Source organism: Rhamphochromis sp. 'chilingali', assembly GCF_963969265.1.
Source record: "Rhamphochromis sp. 'chilingali' genome assembly, chromosome: 22".
In the NCBI taxonomy this organism is placed as follows: domain Eukaryota; kingdom Metazoa; phylum Chordata; class Actinopteri; order Cichliformes; family Cichlidae; genus Rhamphochromis; species Rhamphochromis sp. 'chilingali'.
The window spans coordinates 10,305,800-10,331,119 of NC_137950.1; the positions used below are offsets into that span (position 1 = coordinate 10,305,800).

General features: G+C 41.1%; 1 protein-coding gene across 1 annotated transcript; it reads right to left on the reverse strand.

Moving 5' to 3' along the window:
- Positions 1 to 5,386: 5,386 nt before the first annotated feature.
- Positions 5,387 to 11,951, reverse strand: LOC308391182 (uncharacterized protein). Its single transcript, XM_080873658.1, has 7 exons — positions 11,674 to 11,951; positions 9,835 to 9,983; positions 9,262 to 9,749; positions 8,843 to 8,971; positions 6,689 to 6,880; positions 6,299 to 6,425; positions 5,387 to 6,149 (listed from the first exon to the last, which is right to left on the reverse strand). Exons 3-7 carry the CDS (start codon positions 9,551 to 9,553, stop codon positions 6,041 to 6,043), a joined length of 849 nt encoding a protein of 282 aa, XP_080729784.1. The 5' UTR covers positions 9,554 to 9,749; positions 9,835 to 9,983; positions 11,674 to 11,951; the 3' UTR covers positions 5,387 to 6,040.
- Between the last annotated feature and the right edge of the window lie 13,369 nt (positions 11,952 to 25,320).

Below are 25,320 nucleotides of genomic sequence, written 5' to 3' on the forward strand. Positions count from 1 at the left end.
TTGAGGACAGTAACCTCTGTCATGTTTACAGAGCCTGTTTGAGCTTTGTGACATTTAAATGACGTCATTGCATTTTACCCAGAGAAATGACGCTCAATGGATATTTTCTCTGTATTGAAAAATATTTTGTCTGTGAACACTAATGATGGTTGTGTGGGGAAAATCCCAGCTCGTCAGCAGTTTGTCAGATACTCAGATCAGCCTGTCTGGCACCAACAACTACGTCACACTCATTTACCTTACTAACTCATTCTGGTGCTCAGGTTAAACTTCAGCAGTCCCCCCCCCCCCCCCCCCCCCCCCCCCCCCCCCAAATGTCTGTTTGGCTAAATCAGGGGTCGGCGACCTTTCTGATGATGAGTGCCATCTAAACTTTCCTCAGAAGTCAATGTGCCATATGATTGCATTAGCAATAACGCTCTATATTAACAGTTACACACTATATAGAACTTTATAGAATTATATTTGTTTGCAGATGTTGGCAGTTATCAGCGAATAGTTACCAGCTATTTTGAAACAAACAAAAAAAAGACACTTTTTATCCATAACAGCAAATGAACTGTACAACAGAAAATGCAAATGCTATTTATGGTCTCCTCACAACAATGATAAGAAAAATAAACTGAGCCAATATGGCATGTTTGTTAATACACTCTGATCTCTGGTCTCCCACTCAGAGACACAAGTCTCCGAGTGTCCAGCATTCAGACGGCTACCTGAGGACACTCATGTGAGAGAAAATCTGCTCACACAGATATGTAGAGCCAACTACTGTCAATAAGGCCTCTGCAGTGTTCTGAAGACAGTTAAACTTGTCAGGTAGTGATGTCCATCAGGTGAAAATACAAGCTCCATGAACACGCACAGCTATGCACCAGCTGCGTCTGTAGTTCTGCAAACTTTGACCCCCACAGACTCGAGCTTTTCAGTTCAATCAGCTGCATTTCGATGTCCTCTGTGTCCAGCCAGTTAATGCGAGACAAACCCAGCTGCTCATTAAAGCTTTCTGGTTTGATCAGAAAATAAAACATTGGTCCATACATCTGAAAGTCCCGAAAATGCATTCTGTCTCGAGTCTACAGATGTATCCGTGTATTTCCGTGGTGCTGATGCTGCGCTGAGCGGACAGCTCCTGAAACTTTTGAAGTGTCGGAATCAGGGGCGGAGCGTGGGGGTGGCTTACTGGGCTTAAGCCCGGGTAGTTTTGTCAGAAGCCCGGGATCTTTTGGAGTGTAATTTTTTCATAGTTAGATGCCTGGCTGACAACTGTATAAAAGAAAAAGTACACACAATATTCGAAGCACATAGTGCACACTGTGGGAATTTACGACTGTGCGTGAATCCCCCCTGATATTGGTATGATCCGAGCTCAGGCACTAAGCGACTGAGTGAGAGGGCGGGGCAGCTGCTGCCTGTGAGTGCGCTGTTGGAGAAACGGAGCCAGCCATACTAAGGAGAGCTTAAGTTTGACCAGGTACCAAAGCAAATCATTCGTACCGTACAAATAATGTAAATATGACGGTGCATCACGAAAGATTGATATCAAACTGATCACTTGACCAATATTACGTTACTTGCTCTTCAAGTGAATCAACAAATGGCGAAATGAAAAGCCGAACAAATGCTATTTTTTTAGAGTCTTAGCTTACGTGTGTTTATTTCATATTTTCAGTTCTTACCCTCCCCGACTAAATCGGTTTCAGTTATGCACTGAAACATAAGAATGGACATTAGAGGGTTCTTTCAAAGAAAAAACTCAGGTAAATGTTATTTTATATATTATGCTTTGTATGTTGTTCAGTATATTTCTATGCAAAACAAGAGGAATTTCAGTACACAGCAGTATATTCACATTTGTAACCAGATATTTACATACACTTTAGGGAGAAAACATAAAACATTTTTACTGTACAACATCAATTTAGATTAAACTTTTAGATAAATATTGAAAATATCTTTTGAATTAGTTAAATGTCAGAATAAAGAGAGACAGAGCTTCTGTTTTTTATCACTGATCAAATTTAGGAGTACATGTACACTAAGTTTGTTAATTAATAAGAAACTCCAGACGTTTCTGTTCTGAGCTGAAGAAGCTTCTGATAGGTTAGTAGAGTCCATGTGAGTAAATTGGTGGCACAGCTGTGGATGCATATAAGGCAAAGCACAGAGCCTGTTTCTGTGACATGGGAACATCAAGAGATGTCAACCAAAACACCAGGAAGACAACTGTGGAGCTCCATAAGTGTGGCTCAATGTTGAATACAATTTGGTGCCATTTGCAATTAAGAAATACAGATAGTTTCTCTCTTTACTCTTAAAGTTAACAAATATGTTTTTATATTTATCAATCTAAAAAAATAAACATTTAGTCTGATTTGATGTTACAATTAAAAAAGTGTTTGTGTTTTGATCTGAAGAGTTTGTAAATATCTGGTTTCAACTGTATATTTGATGATTGTCAGCACAAAGAGGGAGAGAGAGGAGAATGAGGACAGAACAGAGATGAACAAGAGCAGGTGAGACACACATGTTAGTCAAATGGTTGTTTACCAAAAGTATCACCGTATCATAGGTACTCATGTATCTTGTACCTAGTGTTTCTTTTTAGGTTTGCTATTTTTCAAATTCTACATTTATTACATTATGCAGGCTTGTTTGCACAACAAGGATAAATAATTATATAAACTTTTCTCAATCTAAATATTGTACTTTGGTAGAATTAAATAAATAAGTGTAGTGCAGGTCTATGATGATTTTTAGTGCTACTATCATCTAGTTCTGATTGTGGTTCTGTCTTGGTTAAATCCTCAGTAGTCCTGATTTTGAACTGTTGTAGTCCTGTTTTAATTCCGGATCAGTTCTGGGTCTGGTTGAATTGGGGTTTAGTCCTCGTGTCTTGATACAGCCCCGACTTTGTTCTGCCTTGCTGCTTAATTAAAAACCTAGCTTAAGTTGTCCTGCATATGTGATATATATTTTTCCCTATATGAAGTCATTCTTTTTTGAACAAAACTCAAAACAGAGCCTATCAATCTTTCAGTCATTTCTAACCCCCCCCCCCCCCAAAAAAAAAAAAAAAATCCCACATGCATACTACCCTTTAGGGCTAAGCCCCGGGTGTTTCAAATGTCTGGCTCCGCCTCTGGTTGGAATGTGGAAATTTCAACATCGCTTGAAAAAACTGACAGCTAGCAACGTCCCTCTCACCGGTAGGCGAGTTATTTTTAGCCAATTACAAGTTGAATCTGGTAGTTGGGGTTATTAGCTAAGATAGCGTCATCAAGAAGTGGCACAACTAATGTGTCTATGCGAGGTGATTTGTGATGTGCATCGCTGGCCCTGGTTTCATCCTCATGTTTCCCTCTCACCACATATCCAAACCAATATCATGACCAGCAGCTTTACAGCTGTAGAAGAGGCAGCTGTGCAGCAAAGACACAGAGTAACTCCAGCTTTGTGTCTTTTTCATTGTAGCTGAAGTCCGGGACAAACTGTGTTTCTTTTCACCTAAATACGAAACGCGTAATATTTTCTCTGAATACGAGACGATTCCGTTTTTTAAGGGGTGGTTGGCAACTCTACTAACCTTATGAATAAAATAAAGTTCACTATCAGTAACATCAAAGCACCCACCCAGCTGTATATAAACTCCATCATGCTAGCTAGCACGCAGTACAAGTTATACACCTAAACTTGGTTTATATCTGACCCAGATAGACTGCAGGTCATAACTTCTTACCTGAAGTTCAGTTCACCTGATACTCCTCCTCCTGCCTCCCCTTTCCCTCATCCACCTGCTGGCCTCTGTGGAAGCTCCGCCATAGCCACCACCAAACAACTGAGTCATTTTTACACATCTGCCAGCACCTGGTCAATCCTCCACCTTTCATTGTTTATACTGTTACAGAAATTAAAAAAAAAAAAATCATCGGGCACATATGGTCGTGCCATCAGTTAACCCTTTGCGTGCCCAGAGTTGCCGACCCCTGAGCTAAATGAATTGGGTTTCTGCAATGTGATTGGCCGATTAAATCTCCTATATCTTAACAAGCAGTTGAACAGGTGTATCAAAGTGGATGATTTCAAAGTGCATTTGTTTGCATCAAGAGTAACAATTATGAACACACACACGGATGGTCAGCTTCATCAATATACAGTATTGTATATAGTGTCGTCAATAAAAAGTATTTTTACTTCCTGATATTATTATTTTTTGTATATTTCTCACAATTCATGCTCCAGATCATAAAAACAGATTTTAATATTCAAGGAAGATAACCCAACTATATAGAAAGTTCAGTTTTTAGAAGATTATTTAATTTATTAAGGTATAAAAAGTTATCCAAACCTTCCTGGCCCTGTGTGAAAAAGTATTACCTCTAAACCTAATGACTGGTTGTGCCACCCTTGGCACCAAGAACTGCAGTAAAGCATTTGTAATCACTAGTAATGAATCTTTCACATCGCTGTGGAGGAATTTTGGCCCACTCTTCTTTGAACAGTTGTTGTTATTCAGCCATATTTGAACATTTTTGAACATTAATGTCCTCTTTATGATCTGTACAAAGTCTGTCAGTTGGATTTGAGTCCTTACTAGTAATTGGAGCCATTCAGAGGTGGACTTACTGGTTTATTTACGATTGTCCTGCTGCATAAACCAAGTCTGCTTAGGCTTCAGGGCACAAACTAATGGAGGGATATTCTCCTGGGAGCAGAATTCATGGTTCCGTCACTTACAGCAAGTCATCCAGGTCCCAAAGCAGCAAAGCAGCCCCGGACCATCACACAACACCTCCATGTTTGACTGTTGGTTTGGTGTTTTATGAAATGCCGTGATGGTTTTGCGTCAGATGTAATGGGACTCCAATCCTGTCTCATCAAGCCAGAGAATTTTTCATCAAAAGTCGTGGGGATCATCAAAACATTTGATGAAGCCTTTTGCCCCCCGTTTTGCTCAGCAGTGGATTCCATTTTTCAATCATGAACCTCCTTGGAAGGTTCACCACTTTTCCAGTGGTGATCCAGTGTAGCGATCCATCCATCCATTCGCTTTTGCTTATCCTTTTCAGGGTCGCTGGGGGTGCTGGAGCCTATCCCAGCTGTCATAGGGCAGCCACCGTGCTGCCCTCCAGTGTAGCTAGACAAACTGAAATCAGCTAAAAATGTAGTTAATTTATGATTTAAAAACTGGGGGGCAATCAGTTTTTCACATTGTGCCAGCCTGGTTGGGTTAGCCCTTTTCCCTTTTTGAATGAAATCATAAAAAAATTGCATTTTGTAATTATTCTGGTTATTTTTGACTACTATTAAAATTTACTTGTGTGACAAATATGTGTAAAAAGAAAAGAAATCAGAGAAAATACTTTTTCACAATAAAAGAGGGTTCTTCCTCCCTACTATCACCAAGTGCCTGGTGTAATAGGAGGTCATTCAGTCACTGAGTTGGAGTGATTATCTCATAGCAAACAGCATTTTGTGAAGCTGTTGTGGCACTGCGTGAATCATTTGCATCTGTACAGAACTGTATGTACAACAAATACACTTCATCAAGGAAACCGGTCAGATAATTGATCAAAAAATAGCAGCATGAAGATCTTGATCCTAGATTTGAGTTTGCTCAAAGTTATTTCTGGCTAAGAGGAACAAACATGTAGCCGTCAAACTGTTGAAGGGAGTAATATTTGAATACCACTATTTGCATCTGCTTACTGGAAGATAGAATAAGCAGATAACATACATCCTTTAGCTATATCTCACTGAATTAGGAGCAGATTTTCAGAGGGAGAGGAACTATTTACAGCAGCTCTGCTATCCTGAGCCTTTGGACAGTACAGATGTAGCATCAATGCCAAAAAAAAGTTCTAAAGTTCTCCAGGTGTTGTGCACAGTCCCATATTATTCCAGCTCGCAGGTCAAAGTTTGACAGCAATACTGCAGGGCAGCAAAGGCTGTTTGGACCCAAGCAGCTCCAAGACGCAGGAAAAGTCTCTCAAGTGCAGGAAGTGAGGATTGTATTGTTGTTACTCCAGTAATCTTGTTGTCAGAATGGCTTGAAGGTGTGTATTGTGGACTGACAGTGTGGACACTGGTGAAGAACGTCCTTGAAGTTTTTCATGCAGAAAGGGATTATACAGCAGCCGCCAACACAGCTGTTAGAAAGAGAAGGAAAGGTCACAGATCATTCTGAGGCGACTGTTTTTGGTGCTATTAGTTAGTGCTACAGTGTGCCTTGTATCATGTGCATGCGTTCTTAACGAATGAATTTTTTGACATCATCCTGGTCAGGTAGAAGACGTACCCTAACATGGAGCACAAGCAGCACGCTAACCAAGTTGTCTCGCCCACTTTCCTTTGGGTTTGTGTGATGATGAGCTCTTTGCAGGTCGGACACTGGGTGAGCCCGGCGTCTCTGCACAGAGTTTCAACTTTGCCGGGGAAAGAGACAAAAAGAGAGAAAAACTGGAATGAGCTTAATTAAAAACCAAAAACAGCCCCCTGGTTTTATTCAAATGCAGGTGTCGGCGTGTTCATACAGTACAGCTAGTAAACAGATGCATTCAGTATACAAGGAAATATTTCATTGCAGCAATATCTGTCCAAAAAGTTACACAATATTCAAAGAAAGAGGGAACCATGTGTCGACATATATAAACACTAGTTTGTGTCGTAGAGGAAAAGTGTAACACACCTGGAGCGATGTCATCTTCTGGTGTTTCTATTGGTATTTCAGGTTCAGTTTCTACAGGTTCTACAGGTTCTTCAGGGTCTTCGGGGTCTTCGGGTTCTATGCTCTCCTCCTGGGTCACCTCTGCAGGCGGCAGCGTGTAGATCCCTCCCCAGGGTGTTTCATTTTTATAAAAACTGGGGTCTGCTTGATGAACTTGGTGATTAAAAAAGAATAAAACAAAAGCAGTTCAAACTTTAGCTTTAAATGGGCCATGTTTAAAAGAAAATCTCATTCTGTCTATTTCACTTCAGCCATGAACGCATTACTCTATGAAGCCCCTCCCCTAAAATGCCATTATCTCCATTTCAGATTACCTTTACATCACTTTCACTGATTATTTTAATATGTTTAACATGAAAATCTGACAGTGTATCATTATATATTAAACACAGACGGACACAAAAAGGGAAAAGAATATTATTTTCTTCATAAACTGGTAACAGTATGAAAGTTTTCATACTTTCAAATCCATTCAATTTAGTTTTGTTTATATGCCTCAAGTCGCTTTACATTGTAAGGTAAAGATCCTAAAATAACACAAAGAAAATAATCATATGACCCTCTATGAGCAGGAACTTTGATGAAAGTGGGAAGAAAAAACTCCCTTTTAAGAGGAAGAAACGTCCAGCAGAACCAGGCTTGGGGAGGGGCAGTCGTTTCTAAAGGGACAGTTTAATCCAACATTTTTCATCTGTGGTTTTCAGTACTAATTATACATCCGTGTGCCTCTCGCTTCCTGTGAGTTACCCAATTTTGAAGATATAAATATGTAAGGAATTCTGAATATACTGTGCAAAAGTCTTGAGCCACCGCTAATTTCTTTATATTTTGCAAAATGGGAAATTAAAGCAATGATTTACTGAAACATGCAAATAACCATGTATATGAGGCAAAAACAGAGTATGGCGAGCTCATTTTAATGAGCTTGAAAGTCAGTCTTTGGCATGAGTGCCTTTATTCTTCAGCACAACCTTCTTCTAAGCAGCTTTCATTTCATTTTTTTAAGTAGTCTTCAGGAATAGTCCTCCAGGTTTCTTGAAGGAAATTCAAAGCTCTTCTTTGTTCTGTTTTCTGTCAAGATGATCCTAAGCTGCTTCAATAATATTTATGATGACTTCAAAGATTCATCACTCCAAAACACCCAATAGCTTTCATTTCCAGTCCAGTCCTTGTGTAATTTGCCATATCTCAGCCTTTTCTCCCTGTTTCTCTTCTTTTTCTGATCAAGTGAAGGGTCAAATCTATCTCTCAGGCTCAAATTCTTTTCTGTTTCTTCCAGTTACCGTTCATTTCCTGTGGATAGTTTTTACCCATGCCACATCTTCTTTTGTCGAAGACATCTCCAGTTGTTTCAAATCTTTTAAATGCGCACTGCACACCAAAAGAGATAGCCCAAGTTTTTGTTATTTTCTGCAGATTCAAGTAAAGTAATAGGAATGACTTATGTACTAGTAACAAAGTCCCTAAAGATCCTGTTTTGAATTGGTTCTGTACTAAGTTGTCTGTTATAGTTAGGTGTCTTTTTATACTTGAATGTTTGATGTGTTAGTATTAAGTGACTTCTTTCTTATAGAAATGGTCAAATAAAAAGAACTGGGCTAAAAATGAATGAAAAAGCAGCCAATGTCCAAAGAAAAGCGTTGAAAGACCTTCAGAAAGCCATCAAGTCTATACCTCAAGAAAAGCTTACAGGGGCTCCAGTGGCGCAATCGGTCAGCGCGCGGTACTTATAAGACAGTAACCTGCAGAGTGATGCCGAGGTTGTGAGTTCGAGCCTCACCTGGAGCACAAACTTATGACAGGCAAAGGTTGTTGTGATTTTGTGCAAATAACATTGGATTTAAAAAAAATTGCTGAAGGCCGCCTCCCAAAAAAGTTGATTCTGTTCATCTGGAACGAATGTTTTCACTGGGAGGGACGTTTCGTCAGTCATCCAAGTGAGAAAACGTTTCCCAGCCTTATAAACAGTACATTTGCATAATGACTGAAAGTGGCAAGCAACAGGCTTTGGTGTCAGTTTCTTGATCATTAATATTCAAATTTGATTTCAGGGTGCTTTAAATAAAAAACAAAAACAAAAAAGGTGAGATGAGAAAGTGTGGAAATTAAGCGTACCTCCGTTTTCTGTGGGTGTGGCAGTCTCTTCCTCTTTCGACAGCTCCTCCTTTTTAAGCAGCAGCACATTCAGCTCTTTCTGAATGGTCTCCAGCTCGTCTTCGCTGTCATCGTCATCCTCGATGTTTGCTGATGACATCACACAAAGTACCCCAAAGGTTAAACTGACGCACAGTAAGCTGCTTGGTCCATTAACTCAGTGATTACTGCATTAGATTGCTTGTTTTATGAGCTAACACAAGTCACAGAATCGGCTGTAAGTTACAGCCACACTAGTTTTAGATTCTTAGCTTTTTGTGTATGAAGTAAAGTTGCTGTTTAAGTCAACTGCTGATGAATATATGTCAACATGCACCCTAACAATGGTTTCCTTTTATAGGAACAACCACCAACTGTCAGGTTTTTTTAATCTGACTCACTTTGCTTTGGAGCGCTGTCCATCTTTTGCTCTGACTTTTTGGTAAATTCCCTCATCTTCTGCAGGAGGAAACGGCGGTTCTGAAGCTGCTGAATGCGGAACTCAATGACAGCCAGCGGTGGAGGGCCGCTTCTCGTCTGCATTGTCTCCTGACTAGATTCAGGTTGGGGATCAGGGTCAGCTTCGTCCTGCTGCTCCTCCTCTGGCTTTTGCATCTCGCCTGCGTCTGGCTCCATGTTTGGAAGCTCCTCTAAATTCTGATCAGACACCATGTCCAGGATTTGATTCTCCATCCTGGGACAGAGATCTGAATATATAGTCCTCAAACCGATGGAGGTGTAAAAACAAAAGAAAATCCACAGAGAACGCAGCTCAAACCCACGATCCTAATCCAAATTCAAGCCAGCCTGTGGCAAGGTTAGGTTCCAGACTTCCCCTTCTGGTTTTTCTCAGAGATCGGGGAGAGCTGCTTGAAGACAAACATTTCTTCTGTAAAAAGAATTAGTCCACCTTCTGAATGTTTCAAAAAAAGACTCATCAGATGGAAATATTTTCATCATCTGTCCATTCTCACCTCAGAGGGCTCATAGCAGCTTTGCACAAACGTCAGCATGGCTGATAGCTGCGCTGAAATGAAGTAAACAGTGTGCACAAACAAATGAGGATCCAAACGTCCGTAATCCATGCAAATGCCACTAGCTTGGAGCATGTGCAGGTCATATGCTGAAAGGAAAAGTGTGATCATAAGAGATGTTAGAAGATGGAAACAGAGGCTAAAAGCAATGGCTTGCTGGAACTATTCCAGCTAAGCACTGTTCCTCCACATTACTGGAAAACTAAGCGTTTAAATGCAATGCACTGAAGTTGGAAGGTATATTTACCTGCCCCAAAAGTCAGGGTTCCATTTGCTGCATCCCCAGAGTGCTTTAATATGTGTTTATCTTAAACTTTAGGCTTTCTTTGAATAAATGTAAATAAAGTTTACTTATCATAATTTTACTGAAGTAAATATGAAAATAATCTCATTAAAAGATTTGCTTTTGTTATCACATACAAAACGCATTATAACAGACCTGTGTGTGGCAATTTAAGAGTTCTTTCAATTCAATTCTGGTTTTTACAGCGCTAAAACACCCAAGGAAGTTTAAATATTGTAAGGTAAAGACTCTACAATAATACAGAGAAAACTCCAACAATCAAAAGCTCTCCTATCCAAATTTCCCACGTGTGGGACTAATAAAGGTTATCTTATCTTATGAGCAAGCATTTGGCAACAGTGGGAAGGAAAAACTGCCTTTTAACAGGAAGGAACCTGTACATCATCTCAACATAGCAGCAGATCAGCTATAATCTGGTGGACAGTTCAGTTATCAAGCCTGTGGCAAAGGCTCAGTTGTTTTGTAGTAAAGCAGATAAGACGAGAAACATGCACAACATTTTTCAGTTTCATTTTTCTGTAAGCCACGAAAATAGCACAATTCAGTACTGACATAAAAAACAATAAACAAGCAAACACAAAAACACTCACACTCCATATACGTGCACAGAAAGCAAACTGGTAATGGAGTTGCTTTTGCATTAAAATTTGAAATTCATATAACCTCTCCCTTAGTGTATAGAATCAGCACAGGATATCACAATATCAGATCTTTGACTGCATGTCTGTTCTTATCGGTTTCTTTTTGAGCTTTTGCTACTTTTGCTATCTTCATCCTGCTCTCTCTCCTTCTCACCCTCTCTATCCTCCTCTCTCGGGCTTCATGCTGTTACCAAAATGTAAATGTGACAGTGAAACAGAATTTACAACCCAATAAAAGGGCTGAATTACATCATTTTATGATACTATTCTAAGTAAATATAGGCTTCCACTGGCCATTGATCGTTAACATCCTTCTGACTAGCTCTGGAGTCCTGTTGTGCTGTAAACAAATGATGAAGCCCAGTTCGAGCAGGAACTCATTATGAGGTGTACTTTATTACATTAGGTATGTAATAAAGTACACCAGCTCCTTGGCTGTCAGCTAGCAATACGGCAGCAGAACACCTATAATTTCTAGTAATCTAACCTACGCTATCTAACGTTTTTGATGCTATTCAGGCAACAAACATACATAAGCAATGCATATGCTTTTGTGTGTGTTTTGAATCTGCACCACTTAACTGTGTCATGAAATTACTCAACTGCCGCAATACAAGTCTTATGAAAAGCATGAAAAAGGAGAAGCTGGGGTGGAGGTGGGTTGCAAAGCAGCTTGCAGATGCACAGCAAACATTGGCAGGCTTGATTTGCCGTGTTGATGCATAGAAGGGTGGCAGCTGAGCCATCAGCTCATGTACAGCATCCGCCAGCTGACTTTGACTTTGACGCAGGACAGATAAACACAAGCATTCATTTGAAGTTGCCATTCCCTACCATGGAAGTCCGTTATTCAATCTCCTTTTAGCTTAGATTTGGTCATCATCAAAATCTGAAAGAAACATTTGAATTTGAAACATTCAATGTCATATAAATCACATTTTTATTATAAAAGTATTCAATCAGTGCAGCTTTAAGGCAATAGGTCATTTTATTAAATGACCTGAAAATTTGATTTCCAGTACAATTCAACATTATTTATATTGCACCAATCACAGCAGCAGTCATCTCAAGATGGTTTATATTGTAAGGTAAAGACTCTACAATAATACAGAGAAAACTCCGGCAGTCAAATGACAGTGGGAATGAAAAACTCCCTTTTAACAGGAAGAAGCCTCCAGCAGAACCAGGCTCGGGGAGTGGCAGCCATGTGTCATGACTGGTTTGCGGATGAGAGGACGGAGACATTGTTAAGAAGCTCAGGTCTCAATGTGGACATAAACATCAAGATTACAGGCGTTGTTTGTAGTAGCGCACATAGATTTTTTTTTTCCAGCTGCCATTCTTATAAACTCCCGGAGAGCAGCCATTTGGCTTTTCTACCTTTAAAACCCGGAGAGCAGCCAAATGGCTGGTAGGCTTTTAGCTAAGCTTTAGCTTCAGCCAAGTGGAAGCTAAATTGGCTAGTCATTAGGTTGTTACCTGGGAATTCTGGAGGGAGGGGAGTGGGGGTGTGTGGATGAGGGGGTGGGCGAGCTGCTAAAAGCTGTGAACTTCCTTTTGTGTTCGTCTTGATGCATTCTCAATCATCCAGGGAAATAAATCTCCAAAAGTCACCAACTTGGAGTGTTTCAGTTTGCCATCTTAGGGAGAAATCAACACACATGGGTGTAGGTCCTTTGTTGCTGAGATTTATTGATAAAAACAGTACAAAAAACCAACCATTTGTACACATATTTACAAATGGCCTGCTGAGTGGTGCACGGAGCATGTTCATTGGTTCATGGACCTCCCTGAACTAATGGCATTTATTGCAATTGTCATCTTGCGGGGGGTTAACAGGGTTCCATCTCTAAATGACTGCTGGTCAGCAAACCTGGGAAACCCACAGATAATTGGAACTATGGCACGAAACCGCTTCCAAGACATCATGCAACACCTACGCTTTGATGACAAGTCCACCCACAGTGATCGAGCAAAGACTGATAAGTTCGCTGTTCATCAACGGTGATATGTAGACCAGGGTTGTAGCACGTGATGCAGTTGGTGACAAATGATCCCCACACACTGGAAATTGCAGCGAACTCCACCCACCGAATCGCTCCATGTAAGCACTCTAGTAAGGTTAAAAGGTTAAAGCCATAAAGGGTTTTCTCATAAACCTTCTCCATGATCTCATTTTCACTTCCCACTTTGCGGTGGGATAAGGCGTCATCATTTACTTGTTTTTCTTAGTTGACACTCGGGAAGCTATTTGGGTCACCAGGCTTTGCCTGAATAAACAGCAACACACAACAATACATTATATTACTTACCAAATGATGGAGCTCATCCTCTGAATGTTGTTCTATGATTTGACCACTAGATGTCAGGATAGAACAAGGAGCTGGACAGGCTCACAGAGGATTAAGTCTTTAGTTTACAGCTTGACGTCACTGGTTCGGCACTTGCAAGCCTCTATATATCCATCCCTCCACCTCCTCTTTCATTTCACAGGACCTTTATGCACAGTGTTTCCTTTTTCTTCTTTCATTTGGTCAGACTTACCTTTTATCCACTTTACACACACGCACTTACCTACCTTCTCAATTGACTTTTTGCTCTGTGTGTGCATGTGTGTGTAAGGGAGATACACACAGATCAAGTAACAGTAAAGCGTGTGTGAGCACCACCTGTCAGGGTATTAGTCATCCAGAGAAGGATACACAGACTCATTGATGGTTAATGAGCTTCATTATACAACAACCAAAACTCCTCATGTGTCACTTGACAGTCGTGTTGCAGTCAAAGCGCAAATGTTAAATAATTGGACCCTAAATGCTTCAAAGTAGGTCTTTCAGGTATTATCTGGAGATGAAAGCATCTCCTGCCAGGTCTTAAACATGAGCAGCTAGCTATTGGTCACAGCGGACCATTTAGGTGCTAAAAAGCGAAATAATTTTCTCAAAACTGGAGACCAAAAATAGACCTAAAAATGAGTGACTTTCATGCGAAACTAATTTCCAGATTCTCATCTTTGCTACTCCAACTTTCTGTTTCAACAAATGTTCATGGCTTGCCTGGTATCAGTCAGAATGGCCTGCTTTTTGCACTCTCTTTCCATTTTAACTCTCACACTGTCTCCACTCTAATGCATTACTATGGAGCAGAGGCTAGTCACGATTTGTCAATAGCTAATCAGTAGAAACCCAGGGGCAACCTTTGGAGCTTAACGATGAAGCCAACACGAGTTCCTCTAGGAACTGCAGTTCCTCAAGGTCCCACAGGAAGCTGGCTCCAAAAGGAAATCAGTCTGCCATGTTAAATCAGGTTACAGCAATACAAAGGATATTTTTTGTTTAAAAAAAACAAGAAAAAAACCCATTTTGTCCACTACAGGCACTTTCCCTTCTTCTATATATATTGTAAGAAATCATCCTTGAGATTAGAGCCACCACCATATTGACTGACAGGTTTTCCAATGCAGGCAGCTGATCAGTGCTAGTAATGCATTAGCTTTGTGCACTGATCAGCTTGTTATCCTGCCCCCAAGTGTCCAAATAAAAATGGATTACTGCAAATCTAAAAAACAAACAAACAAACAAAGATTCAGTTTGACAAAAGGACAATCACGACAGCTACGGAGTAAGCGGCAGGTATTTATTTCCAAAGTAGCATGGCTTAAATGTTTCAAAGCAGCAAGAGTATAGTAAAGAACACTATAATTAGTAAAAGGCTCAACACAGACATTAGCAAGAAAAACCAGAGTAACTCTTTCCATAGTGCTAGAACAGTCCTCTGTAATTACCGGCCCTGGCAGAGGACTGTTGCATAACAGACAGACAGAGGTGGCACATAAATCAACTTAAACTATCACTGTAATAACACTGTGGTAGTTCAAAGCAGTTAAACAGGACAGTATATATATATATATGTGTGTGTGTGTGTGTCAGCTGTGCCATCATTGTATTGTAATGGAGATTATTGTAGCAAACACTTTATCCTTTAGTATTCAGTGTGATGGACTGGCCTGCTCCCTCCCAGAGGACGTCACTGAGGATGACGTAGAGTTGCTTAGAGGGTTGCGTCATGCCTGGATTAGTGTGTGTGTGTGTGTATTTCTGTACTTATGAAGACCAAAACAAAGCTTCCTAGAAAAAAAAAGACCCAGAAACTATTTGCCATCATTTCCTATTATAGCAGGAGTGAGTCAATGTGCGGATGTTCCTCTTCTCTTTGTCTGAATGAAAAACCATGCTAAGAACCGTTTCCTGTGCAGCAGCTCGCAGCTGGACTCTCACACTGACTAATGGGAAGAGAATTTGAATACACACGCTCTCACGGTCACAGCAGTTGGTTCTCATCACGGTCTTGAGCATGCTGACTGAAGGCGAGTGGCAGCAATGATGTCACAAAAATGGGCCATCAGTCACCCACCAGCCCCCACTTTTTCTTTTTGGGAGGTTGGTGGCAGACAGGCGAGATCTCTGCAACACTCAGATGAAGGAGGTGCGGTGTGTTTGTGTAAAGTAAGTGAGGGAGGAGAGAAATATAAAGGGATGTGAGAGGAGGGTGAAAATGAGGGAGGAAAGACAGAGAGAGAGAGACAGAGAGAAAGGAGGGCATGAGAGAGGGTGTCAGGCACGCTGCCAGCCATGCAGGTCTGATGTGAAAAATGATGTCTGCGGCTGCAGCGACAGGCGAGCGAGGATGGATCCTGTTCTGCATCGAAGACACTATATCACAGACACGCAACTTATGTTCACACTCATAGCGCCGCTGTAAATCGTCTGGTGGAACGAGAGGGTTGCGTAACAAGGCATCTCTCCAAATCTATGTGCGGCATCCCTCAGCAGTGACGTTCAGAGATTAAAACCATGCAGCACCTCATTGTTATAGCTCGAACATATAACAGCGGCGATAAATCTCTGTAACAAATCACAAGCTTTGGTTACCACGCTGTCCCGCCCTCAGACGTCACCCCCCACCCCGAGGTGGATTGACTTGTCTACACATCTGCAGTCAGTTGTGTGCAAATGGCCCGCAGACGCTGTTAAACAAGACAAATATCTCATTTTAACATGAAAGCATGGCTGACATGTTGGATTTGAGATGTGCAATGAACATGGACATTCAACAGTTCTAAGTAGATGCTTCCACTTGGTTGCAGTAGGAAAGATAAAAAAGAGTAAGAAGTATTTTGTGGGATCTGTTCATCTGGTGTATCTGAAAGGATAAGGCTGGATTATATGATATGAGGAGTGACAGTGTCGGTCTATTGGTTGGTTAGCCTTAGTGTCCGGCGGCCTCGCCTCTGTCAGTGCGCCCCAGTGTGGCTGTGGCTACAATGTAGCTTGCCATCACCAGTGTGTGAATGTGTGTGTGAATGGGTGGATGATAGGTTGTGTAAAGCGCTTTGGGGTCCTTAGGGACTAGTAAAGCGCTATACAAATACAGGCCATACAGCCCATTTAGCTTTTCTCTAGATCCATGATGAGTTCCACATTTACCATGAACTTAAACTTCAAATTGAATGTGTTCTCCTGAAGATAAACCTTGAATAATTTGGTGATCTTGCTATTTAGCACAGTCACCAAATCAACAGTTTAATTGATCTAGTGCAGCGGTCTCCAACCTTTTTTGCGCCACGGACCGGTTTATGCCCGACAGTATTTTCACGGACCGGCCTTTAAGGTGTCGCGGATAAATACAACAAAATAAAACTAGTACCGGTACCGAAAAAAATAAGATTTATTCATAACACACGTGAAAAGACCCAGGAAAACCGAGTTAACGATAAAAACGATAACAAATTAACGCTGAAAACCGATAAAAACCCTGAAAACCATACATTTCACACCTGAGCCTCAACTCTCGCAGCCCGGTACCAAACGACTCACGGACCGGTACCGGTCTGAGGCCCGGGGGTTGGGGACCGCTGATCTAGTGTTTTGGTAACAGGGGCAGGGCTAAAGGGGGGAGCTAGGGAGGCACTGGCCCACTCTGACATTTGATTATGGGCCATAATTTACCACGACTTTGGCATCACATCTTATACTTCATTGTACCCTCTATGCCTGCTGTGGCCTTTTAAAAACATTCTGGAAACAATAGCTGGACCCTCTCTTAAAAATTGCACATTAGCAATTTTCAGGGTACTATTTGCTAGCCAAGGCCCTGGTCACACAGGCTGGGAACCACCAGTCGTAAGGGGAAAAGCTGGTTGGCAAGTGGTTACAAGAAGTTGCTAGCTTGGTGAAATTGGTCACAAAGCTGTACCAAAAACCTCCTTGTGACTACTTTGGTTGCTAGCTTGTTGCCATGTTCACCCATAGCTGGAATCTAAGACTGCAACCTCTCGCTACCACTCGTAATTGAAATTGCAATGCAGACTTGAAACAGAAAGCATTTGCTTAAAAATTAAAGTGAAGTAAAAGTTGCACATTTTGAAACATGCTGCTTTTATCTAGACTAGGCTAGCATCGTTATGGTGGCTACAAAATACGCAATGTCAATGAAACTCACAACAATGACAAATAAAATAACAGTTAAGCTAAACCAAATTAAGCTAGCATTAACTTTGAAGCAAATAATTAAGGCAACTACCTGAAAAAGAGGCGGGGCCACAGGTAACGCATTTTAAATGTGGACAGCCCTTAAGCCGCACGCAGCTATTATTAGCTGATTAGCAAAGGTTTTGAGATAAACTAGCCAATCAGCTCAGGTTTTCTCAGCTCTTTAGCGGAAATAATAATGATGCATCGTGAGTGAATAACTCTGATGTAAATATGTTTCATCATTTCTGAACTTCTGACAGCTTTAAATGAGGCAGAGGAGCACTGCCGTAAGACCAGCTTGGGTCTGGTCTTACGGCAAGTTTTCAAAAATGTTTTAGGAATTAACTTTGTAGAAATTTAAAAAAAGGACTCTTAATAATGCATTTATTCTCATTTTACTGCTGTTATGTGACAAGTCTTGCTACATATATATAAACATGTAATTGCTGGTGATATTACTCCAGTCTGTATGTATATATACCTGATTTGCTGTCTGTCTGTTTGCACCCTCTTTAACTTTGATGTATGCTGTCTGTGTTGGCTTGTTGCAATGGCCTGATTCACCAGAGAAATCATTAAAGTTTCATCTGATCTAATCGAACCCCTGCTGTCACCACAGAGCTCCCTCACAGTCAAGATAAAATAAAAGCACTGCAGAGTCATTGAGCAAGGACTGTAACAGAAAATCGTATTGGAAAAGCTCAAATTCAGTTGTATGTTTCACACAACCGCGAAACAGATGTGTGGCACTGCAGGTTACAAGTGACATTCACTCTTTTACGTGTGAAAACCTTCTGGCTGCGATATCCTGCAGCGTAACAACTGGCTAATTCACCTTTTAAATGAGGTTTATGACTTGTTTCCATCCTCTTGTGTCTTCAAAATGTCTCCCTCCACATTTATTGGTCTCTGCCCGTCTGTGAAGGAGTCAAAGAAGAATGAGTGTCCACCACATGCAAGGAATGACAGTGGAGGTGATTTCTAGGGAAGTGAAAAAGAAAGAAAGAAACTGAAAGGAACACTTTAATACACAGCCCTGTTGTAAAGCTGGCACGTTGAGGTGTGGCGTCCGCTTGCATGGACAGATTGTACATCATGTTACTTCATGTTTTTTCTCCAACTACAACCGCACAACACCGGAACTGAAACAGCACATGTCCATGTCTGTCTCTTCCCCTGGCGGTCAGGGCTCTGGTGTTATTCCCACACATGCTCACGTGTGAGCACAAAGAACTTCCCCTGCTTCCATTCTAAGTGTAATGTATTGTTTTAGTGCTCATGTGTGTACGCGTGTGTGTGTGTGTGTGTGTGTGTGTGTGTGTGTGTGTGTGTGTGTGTGTGTGTGTGTGTGTGTGTGTGTGGCTGCTAATTCTGGTGCTTATGCATCCAGCCAGGCAGCACTGATACAACACTGAGAGCAGGGATAAAGCCGGCTTTGTGTCCAACTCAGGATCTCGGGCACAGAGTGGCTGAAATGGCACGGAGCCATTGTCACAGGTTCATTGCGGTCATATACACAGAGACAGAGAGAGAGCTGGCGACACTAGTGCTGGTTGAAACCATAGATATTAAAGGTGCAATTGCAACACTGTTTGAGACAATTACTATAAATAAATACAACCATCATTTGACTTAATGGCTTTTTTTAAAAACATGTTACTGCAACTGTTTGCAGAGGAAATATGAAAGATTGTGTGATAAAGCACAAAGAGTGCTGTTCTTCAAGTGAGACTGTTGCCTACTGACGCACAAGGACAAAACAGATCCGATTTTATACTGTACGCCAAATATGGAATATGGAGTTGATATTTAATTGTTGCTAAAGTAGCTCCTCAGTGTTCTCCAGCTAGCTGCTAACTTTGCCATTTGGTGATGGGGTGTGTGTTTATTGGAGGTTTTTGGCAGAAAACGGCTGCGTGCTGCATCTGGAAACAGGGCCGATGAGAGATTTTTGGCAGCAGGAAAACGGTAACACTGCAGGCTACATAACCAGAACTATGAGCTGACACAAAGTTACTAAAACTGTTAATGCTTATTGCAGCTTTTTACTTTGGTATCGAGTGCACTTTGGTAGGAGGACCCATGATAGTGTATAAAAAAACCCTCTTTCAATAAGTTTTCCATCTTAAAGAAAGATTTCTACAAACAATTGCAAGCAAGAGTGCACTAAAATGCAAAAGTGTCCTCAAGGCAGACTTGAAAAGGAGACAGTGAGAACAACAACACATAAGAGACCTTTGAGAAGTCTTTGTGCATGTCTCTGGTAATTAAATGTAGAGGTGGGTAGATACTAGGGGTGCAACGATACACAAAATTCACGGTTCGGTTCGATACTTTGGTGTCACGGTTCGATATTTTTTCGATACAAAAAAATGTTCAAGCATTTTTAATTTGTCATTTATTAAAATTATAAATATATATTTTAACTCAAAAGTACAGTTTTTAAATTTAACCCTAACCCTTGTGCGTGTTTTTTATTTTGACAGCGAATGCGCACCTGCGGACCACTTATGTGCAGCCCTGGTTATTTAGCTCGTCATATTGCAGCCACAGAAATTCTTTTGTCCATGAAACCATAAAGCTGCACTTTCTTTTTGCCTCATAGTCTGATTTGTCATAACTTCTCCGTTTTGTGGTAAGCTTTTCTTTGGCTGTCACTTCTTCACCCTGACCTGTCTTATTTGGCTCAGCAGAACTGAAATGCTTTTACACACTCACTCACATAAGCTCAGCGATTCTCTGCGCGATCAACCTCTCACATGTTTGCATGCTTGCTGCGGGAGATTTCACTTGTCATGTTTGCATAGTAAGCTAACGATTGATAAGACGATGTCAGAGGAATTGGTGCACAAATTATCATCACTCACAGATCAGTGCTGTCGCTCTCTATACACAGTTCGCACGATTGCAAAGTGAAAGCAAAAAAACAAGCGCAAATTCAAACGCGACTTCAATATGTCACATATTGACAGTGGCTCACCGATGCCAATGACATAATTACCCAGCTACATTTCTGAAAGAATGCAAAAGCATTGACATATATTTTTCCTTCCTACAATAGCCCGACGGGCAGGGAAGAGATAGATTTTGGTAGCCCAACTGAAAAAATCGCTAGCCCCAGGACGTCGGGCTAGCGATTTTGCAAGCCCTGTATCTGATTGAGGAATCACTCATCTTTGGAAAAGAGAGTTTATTACAGAGAAATGGCTCTTTCCAAAATAAAAGCTATACTATCCGCTTCTTCTGGGCTATATTCTCAGCAGCATAAGGAGAATCATGTGCTAACAGCTGTCTAAATGACTCGGCTAAAGTTAGTAGCATGCTTGTTGTTTTTGTCTTTGCACTAGGATGATGTCGGTGTAAATGTGCAGTCATATTCGTTGTGTTCCCACTAGTGCTTTCAGGTTAATCTCGCTGAAATGACCTTAACGCCACAACACGGCAAATCTCCGTTAACGAGCTACCGCCGATCGCCCCGTGCATGGGGCTAGACGGCCAACACGTTAACGAGCTAACTGCGCTAACACACTAGTTCACACCAATGTAATTGAGCATTGCATGGCACATCCAACATACTGTTTTACTTTAGTCCATGACTCGCTTACCTTCAGGGTCATACGTCACATGAAAACCAAAATAATTCCAAACGCCAGATCTGAATGAGAGTGGGAGAGGTCCATGTTAAAAGGAGAGCTTAACTTCTGTCTCGCTAGCTTGCCCTGCGCTCTTCCTTCTGACTATGCTGTCTGTGTTGAGCGCTCAGTGGATCTGCGCTGGACAGTGCAGCCTAGGCGGAGTAGTCGAACACAGATTCACTGAGCGCTCAACACAGACAGCATCGTCAGAAGGAAAATTGATAAAATAAATTACAAATGTTGTATTGTTCGATACATATGCGTACCGAACCGAAAGCACTGTATCGAACGGTTCAATATCGATACGAATATCGTTGCACCCCTAGTAGATAGATCCAAGTATCAACTGTATCAATACCAAGACTGGTATAAAGCATTCAAGAGCTACATTTAAAGAAGTATGGAATACAATTTCAAATTAAATTAATTCATTTTCAAAATATAAGATTACATTTCAATTTAGTGACTATCATTTTCAAACCAATCCGTTCTTTAAGTCTGACGTCATTAGCCATGTCTGGGCCCAAACTCTGCTGCAGGTCCCAAAGTCAAACGATCACTGCAGCATTACTGAGAGTTGAAAAACTGTCTAAAATTCTTTCATCTGTAATAAAATGATCAGTGTGGCTGCTCTACAAGGTGTAACAATTAAGTAAAACATCCATGCATCCATGAAAACAGAAATTATGGAATTTATGGGGTTAGAAGTTAGCAGGGCGCTAGCTCGCTAGTTTCCATCATAACTTTTTAAAAAGTTAACGTGACGTAACGTTAACGGGTTCCCGATGGTTAAGGACAAATGCAATCGCATGGCAGGATTCTTTAAACGGACCAAACTTCAGTGAGGAGAACAACTGCAAAATAAGGTTAGTCATTAATATACTGCTGCACGGGCTGGGCTGTAGTTACATCGTAAGGTTTTAAAAACTGAGCTTTAAGATGAATAGCGGTAATAGAAACCGAGACAAGCCGACAGTGATCACTGACTGTTTTTAGGGGCGTGTGGAGATTAAGTAGAACAAGATACAAAGTATTAAAACATGTTAAAAACACAGCAGCCTTATTAAATGCAGAGTCATTCTTCACGTCATGACTTAAAGACTGGATACATTGGATTTCAAATTACGCTAATTCAAATTCAGTTTTAGAAGCTTTTATTCAAGTTGATATTTATGGATTGTCACTATTGATTTTATAAGCATAAGCAAACTAGTTTAAATATCTAAATTTGTTCATGGAGGAAGGCCTTTGAGGCCACGAGGACAGCCCAGATGAAGCCCATATCTGCAGTTTTCTCCACACCAGTAGCCAGCCACTGACTTTGGCTACTTTAACTCAACCATACAGCCACCTAGATGTTGCCAGATGTCACGTTGTGACATTTGTGCCATTTCTGGCCAGCAGCCCAGTCCTTGGGGTCACTCATGTCCAGCCCAGCCTGTGACTTGTAGACCACATGTGCAGCTTCACAGAACACTGGCCAGAGCCATAACTGCTGAAAGCGGGCCAGACACCGTGTGGGCAGGGTAGCCACAGTTACCATATTTGCTATAGCTGTGTAACTTTGTAGCAGTATCTCAATGTGTTAGTAAGTTTTAGTAGGAGGCTTCAAGGTGACTTCTAAATACTGTAATACCGGAGCGAACGCTATTTTTCTTAGAGAACAAAGACGACAGGCTGAGTGATCACTGTGGCAACATCAAGACACAGATGCTCATTTTTTCCAAGTCATTTCTATCGGTGCTGAACTGTGACTGCTGCCAACCAGACAGCATGATGCATTGCTCCTGCAGTGGATCTATGAGCCTTCTTGTTTGTTTTTATCTCTCAAGCTATCACCCTATACCCCTTCGATTTACTTTTTTCAGTATTCCTTTGTTTTTAGTTCCCTTTTTGGAGAGAACACCACCAGTAGGTATGAAATATTTTTCTCATTCTGAACTTTCTTCACCCAGTTTTTGTTAGACACTGTGTATTCACTCTGTATGTATCCTGTGTGTGTGTCACCTTTCCCCCACTTCCTGCTGCAGTTCGTCCAGTGTTGAGCTGGAGCCTCCACCTGTAGGGAGAACAGGGGATGGTGAGGTGCCAGGTTACAAATGCACCCAATGTCACTCTGTTCATTCTTCTCCCCTGCCCTCCTCCACAGACTGCACAGTGTCCTCTGCCTTCCCCATGTCTGCATACCTCACAGGCATCCTGCCCATTTCTATATCTCTAATCTTTTAACAGTATACCTAATACATGATATATGACACAATATGAGCTTAAAATACATGATTACTTTGTAAAAGTCGTGATTCACCGCTCACATTATGCTTCTAAGGAGCCAGACTTTCTCATCATTTTTTAAAGTGGTCTTAAAGCAATAGCTCTCCAGGCTTTTTACAGCGTGGCTCCTTTTTCAGGTGAGTCCTTGAACATGACCTTTTTAAGCCACCTACTTGCAACACGTCACTAAAACACAACACCAAAGATAACACAGTTTGACGGGCATAAAAGAATAGTTTTGCAACAACAAGGTGACTTTGATTCAGACCATTATGAATGCGTACAGCAGAGGTCAGGATGGAGGTACAACAGTGAGTGTCTCCAGCTATCTCTAAAACAAGGTGGAGGCTCTGTCATGGTGTAGACAGCATTTCAGCCAGTTGTGTTCAGGATCTTATCAAAACAGATGGAATAATAAATAGAGGAAAGTACCATTAGACTTTGATCCACCACGCAATACCATCTGGAAAACATCTGACTGGCAGCCACTTCGTTTTGTCAGCATGACAATGATCACACATTGCCAAACAGTAAAAGCATATGTGGATAGAAAAACACAATGGAACATGGTCAGTCATGGATTGGCCTCCCCAGAGCCAGTATTTCAACATCATAGAAGCAGTGTGGGATCAGAACCAAAAGTCATCCAAGAAGAGCTTTGAATGTCCTTCAAGAAGTCTGAAGAACTATTTCTGAGGACTACTTAAAAATGGTTAGAAAGCTGCCTAAGAGAGATCAGGCTGTGCTGAAGAATAAAGGGAGTCAGCGTTCAACAATAATCATTATTTAACTTTTACTTTATTATCGATTATCTTAATCAAGCAGCCTTTAACATTCTAATTAGCTGAATCTGCCATTGGCACCCTTCATATCAATTACAACGTAACTACTTCTGACTCAGCAGTGATAAATGGTATTTGTCCACATGACTCAAATTAGCCGGCAAAGACTTAAACAATTCCAAAAGCCGCTTCTCTGTTCCTTTTCGCAATGGCAAACACAAGGGCGCTGTCAGAGAACGCCGGATCGCTAAACGGTACGAGGTCATCTTCAAAAACCTCGGTATTTGAATTATTAAGAAGTTTGTAACTAACTTGCAACTGCCGAGAACCCCACCTAGAGACGGAGGAAGAGGAAAATAGAATAGAGAATACTTCAAAGGTTGGTTTGAACAGTGGAAAACCACTACCTAAGACACCCAGGGAGCTGAGGTCTGACCTGGAAGAGTCTGGTGTGCTGATTGCAACACTTACAATATGAAGCATGCTGAACCAAGAAGGGTTTTATAAGAAACAAAAGACACAAAATAAGGAACAATCAATCTTCGATTACTCAGACAAACCACAGTTCTTCTGGGCAAATGTTCCGTGGATGCCACAAACCAAAAGAAAGCTTAAAGCAATTTATCTACTGTGAAATGAAGCTTAGAAGGAGAGGAACACCTTAGACTGTTAACACATTTTAGCATGTCTAAACAAGGCTGATTTGCTGTCTCTTGAGCTCCACCACTGAGGTCTTGAAATTGGAGGATTAGCAGGAGGTTTTAGACCAAGATTTATTACCCAGTGTACACATCTGACACACAAAAACACCTGTGGAAACAGAAACAAAACCCGTTTCTGTTTAGGCTCACTGCTTCTCACATACAAAATTCCTTATAAAACATTCACAAAGCTGATCTTAAACACCTTGTTGCATTTACTGCAATGACCAGGAGAAGCTACTCAAGTCTAGCCTCAATTAATTTACAGAAAATAGACAAACCAATAAATTTACCAACAGCAAAATCTTAATTTCCTTCCAGCAGCGTGGTAATATGGTGATGTTTGCACATGAGACAAGACAGGTGCTGGTGGTGTGCCATCTGTGTTACTGTGTTTAGTCCACAACATTCAGTGACCCAGAAAACAGCAGCCTGCTGTGTGTATGAAAGACAGATAAAACGAACTGTGCTGTATTACTCTGTTATGCTAACAAGAGGTAATGTGCATATACTCAAGGGCATAGGTTTCCTTTGAGCAAGTTGAGGGGGGATTTGTGGC

Bases quoted from the DNA above. Each gene is read 5' to 3' on its own strand.
- LOC308391182 (XM_080873658.1), bottom strand. From the start codon at position 9,553: ATGGAGAATCAAATCCTGGACATGGTGTCTGATCAGAATTTAGAGGAG. The intron at 8,972-9,261 runs GTGAGTCAGATT...TGATGTCATCAG, and splicing joins GGACAGCGCTCCAAAGCAAA to CAAACATCGAGGATGACGAT. The intron at 6,881-8,842 runs GTACGCTTAATT...TTAATCACCAAG, and splicing joins CACACCCACAGAAAACGGAG to TTCATCAAGCAGACCCCAGT.